Consider the following 3,382-nt stretch of genomic DNA (forward strand, 5'->3'; position numbering starts at 1 on the left):
ATATATATATATATATATATATATATAATCTATTTATATAACTATGAGGCCTTATATCTTACCAATATAAAGACTCATTTCACTGGCCAGATGAATACTTATTCAGTAAATAAATTATTTTACTACTTTAAGGACTTATGTACCACTTTGAAGACTAATATTATAATTTTAAAGACTCATTTCTCCGTTTTAAGGACTAACGTATGCATGTTGATCATAACATTAGCATTGTATAATTATTATTTTAAAAAAAAAATCTATATAAAATTAAATTCCACAAAATTTTATGGCTGCTAGAATTGAATGAACGAAAATCATGATATGACTTCTTCTTCTTCTTTTTTTTTCAATTTTGATCAAAATAATACCAGACTTTAAATTAGATAAGGTTGTATACGTACATATCATGACTCTTTTTTTGTTTGCTTACTTATTGAATGGCCCGGCAGCTAGAAGTTACTTGCTATAGAAGGATCGATACAGATCTTGAACATCCATCTATCTTTGAGTTTCTAAATTTGGGTCCATACGCCACCTCTCTTATTTCGAAGGAGCAAAATATGCACAGCTAGTTGCTTACTTACCCTACATAAGACCATGCATGAAAAGATGATGATGTATACGTATAAACGTCTTTTTTTATAAGATATACGTATAAACGTCGGTATTCAAAGCCAGTCACCAGCAAGTAGCAACATTATTTGAAAGCTGTACGGCGGCCGGGGGATCGATCATGCATGAAAGGTGGATGATGTGGAAGACGTCGGGATTGAAAGCCAGCCGCACCAGTAACATTATTTGATAGCTGTACGGCGGCTAAGGGATTCGATCCTATACTCTATAAATCATACCCACACTCCATTCTATTCTATCAAAAACCCAAAACTTAAGGGCAGGAAAGACATCGAAAACGTCTGTTCTCATATATATCTTTGTTAACCCGTTACTTTGCATTAGAATGGGTTCACTTTGCTCTCTGACTTTCCAGATCAAACGCCAGCTGCCGGAGCTTTTAACCCCGGCGAAGCCAACACCTCAAGAGAAAAAGCTTCTCTCGGAGATAGACATCCAAGAGGGCCTTAGGTTTCAGACCCCGTTCATATTGTCCTACAAGAATGACAACCCTTCCATGAAACAAAAGGACCCCGTTGAGGTGATTAGGGATGCACTACGTAGAGCATTGGTATATTACTACCCTTTTGCGGGTCGGGTCAGGAAGGGAAGCAACGGAAAGCTTTTGGTGGACTGTAACGGAGAAGGCATCGTGTTCATAGAGGCTGACGCCGATGTCACGCTTGAGCAACTCGGTGACAGTCTTCAACCTCCTTGTTCATTCTTGGAGGACTTCCTGTTTGATGTCCCAGGATCCGATGACATTCTCGGTACTCCACTCTTGTTACTTCAGGTACGTGTATGCATGCTATAATCTAAACCAGCTATTTCGTTTCTTTTCATTTTGTTGTGTAAGAGCGAGTCATCTTTCTTGTACTGCAAAAGGAAACAAAGATGGTAGAGCTCGATGTTGCACAAGCATGGAAGACCACGTACAATAGTGTCACAAATCAATGCATGATATGTTCTCAACTAACTATATGGATTGGGAACGTACTTAATGACTGTTTCGATTGACTGATTATTTATTTTCTGGGATTATTGATTTATGTAGGTAACCCGTCTAAGATGCGGAGGTTTCATATTTGCATTGCGCATAAACCACACCATGTCTGATGCCGTCAGTCTGAGCCAATTCTTGAACGCAGTTGGGGAGATGGCACAAGGAGCAGATGAACCTACTGTTCAACCAGTGTGGGAGCGAGGGCTCTTGGACGCTCGAGATCCCCCGCAGGTGACATGTACTCATCACGAGTATGGCAAAGAGACTGAATCTCACCGGGGCTCCGTTGTCGCAACCATGGAACAACCCGATTTGGTCCAACGCTGTGTCTATTTCGGCCCCAAGGAACTAATGGCTACTAGGGCACATCTCTCCCCAAGCCTTTCCAGTACTTGCTCCACATTCGAGTTGATAACAGCTTGCATGTGGAAGTGCCGCACACTTTCACTGGAACTTGATCCAAAAGAGGTTGTTCGTATTTCACTAGTGGTCAATGCTCGAGGAAAGAAAAACAATTTGACTGTGCCTGTGGGATTCTATGGAAATGCAATAGGATTCCCGGGTGTGGTTACAACCGCCGAGATCTTGTGTAAGCAGCCGCTGGGATATGCTGTGGAGTTAGTGAAGGAGGCGAAAGGAAAAATGAACAAAGAGTACATTCAATCTTGCGCAGATCTTATGGCAATAAGAGGATGGCCTCCACTTACATTGGCGGGAAACAACTTCATACTTTCAGACAACACACGTACCGGTGTGGGAGAGGTCGATTTTGGTTGGGGCAGGCCAGTGGTTGCTGGACCGGCCAAGTCTGTCAATCTGATTAGCTTCTATGTTCGAGACAACAACCAAAAAGAGAAGTATGGGATTTTGGTACCGATATGCTTGCCATTCTCATGTGTGGATAGGTTTGAGCAGGAGCTGAGGAGCCTATTATCGTAAAACAAGATGCATATTGTGTGCTCTGATCATAAATCCAGACAACAAATCAGGTTCTCTTTACAATCTTGTTAAGAGAATTCTTACTAGCTTGATCGATCTTCACCATGACCTCTACTAATTTGCGATATTCTGAGTTATCGCTGCATCCTGGAGATCTTCTAGTTCTTCTGTCTAAGGCCCTTTAATTGTTTCTTTTTTTTGTCTTTCTGTTTTTGTTTTTCCGAGAGAAGCAAGCTAAGGGCTTACTCATCGGCCCTAGTCAAATTTTATTTGTTTCCGTGTTGTTTTCATCTTCTGTATGGTATGTTACAAACAGTAATAAAAAAATAATAAAGTTGGTTTGTCATCGATCTCCACGTTCAATGTTACTCTATCTTCGCAATTGGGAGAACAATATACATGGGCTAGGCACGGGGTCAGTTCCGGTGTCGACATAGTTCATGTAATGATTATCACTTAGAGAACTTATTATTACCATTTGGAGTTTGTTGTGGTGTCTTATCATTTTAATCCTTTGAACTTATGTTACTAATTTAAGGGCTTGTATTACTATTTGAACTTATTATCATTAGGCACACCAAGTGGCCTTTTTTTTTCTTTTAACATTATAGCTTACTATTTTGAGAACTCATGTCATTATTAATAGGGAAAATGCCCATATAGTCAAACACAACAAAACTAAACCTCATTCTAATAAAAATCTTTTATCCATACCCATTCCAATAAATATTGAGTGAATTACAAATAAACCCTTAATCTAATAATTAAACTACCACTTCTCTCTCTCAATTCCTCCCGATCAGATCTAAGAGACCTCTCTCTCTCTCT

At 39.8% G+C, this 3,382-nt stretch overlaps 1 protein-coding gene across 1 annotated transcript; it reads left to right on the forward strand.

Annotated features, from left to right (window-relative positions):
* Positions 1-958: 958 nt before the first annotated feature.
* On the forward strand, positions 959-2,554 carry LOC101293103 (benzyl alcohol O-benzoyltransferase-like). The gene is made up of 2 exons (XM_004301727.1): positions 959-1,405; positions 1,667-2,554. The coding sequence occupies exons 1-2, from the start codon at positions 959-961 to the stop codon at positions 2,552-2,554; spliced, it is 1,335 nt and encodes a 444-aa protein (XP_004301775.1).
* The last annotated feature ends 828 nt before the right edge of the window (positions 2,555-3,382 follow it).

The sequence above is a fragment of the Fragaria vesca genome, linkage group LG5 (assembly GCF_000184155.1).
Source record: "Fragaria vesca subsp. vesca linkage group LG5, FraVesHawaii_1.0, whole genome shotgun sequence".
NCBI lineage: Eukaryota > Viridiplantae > Streptophyta > Magnoliopsida > Rosales > Rosaceae > Fragaria > Fragaria vesca.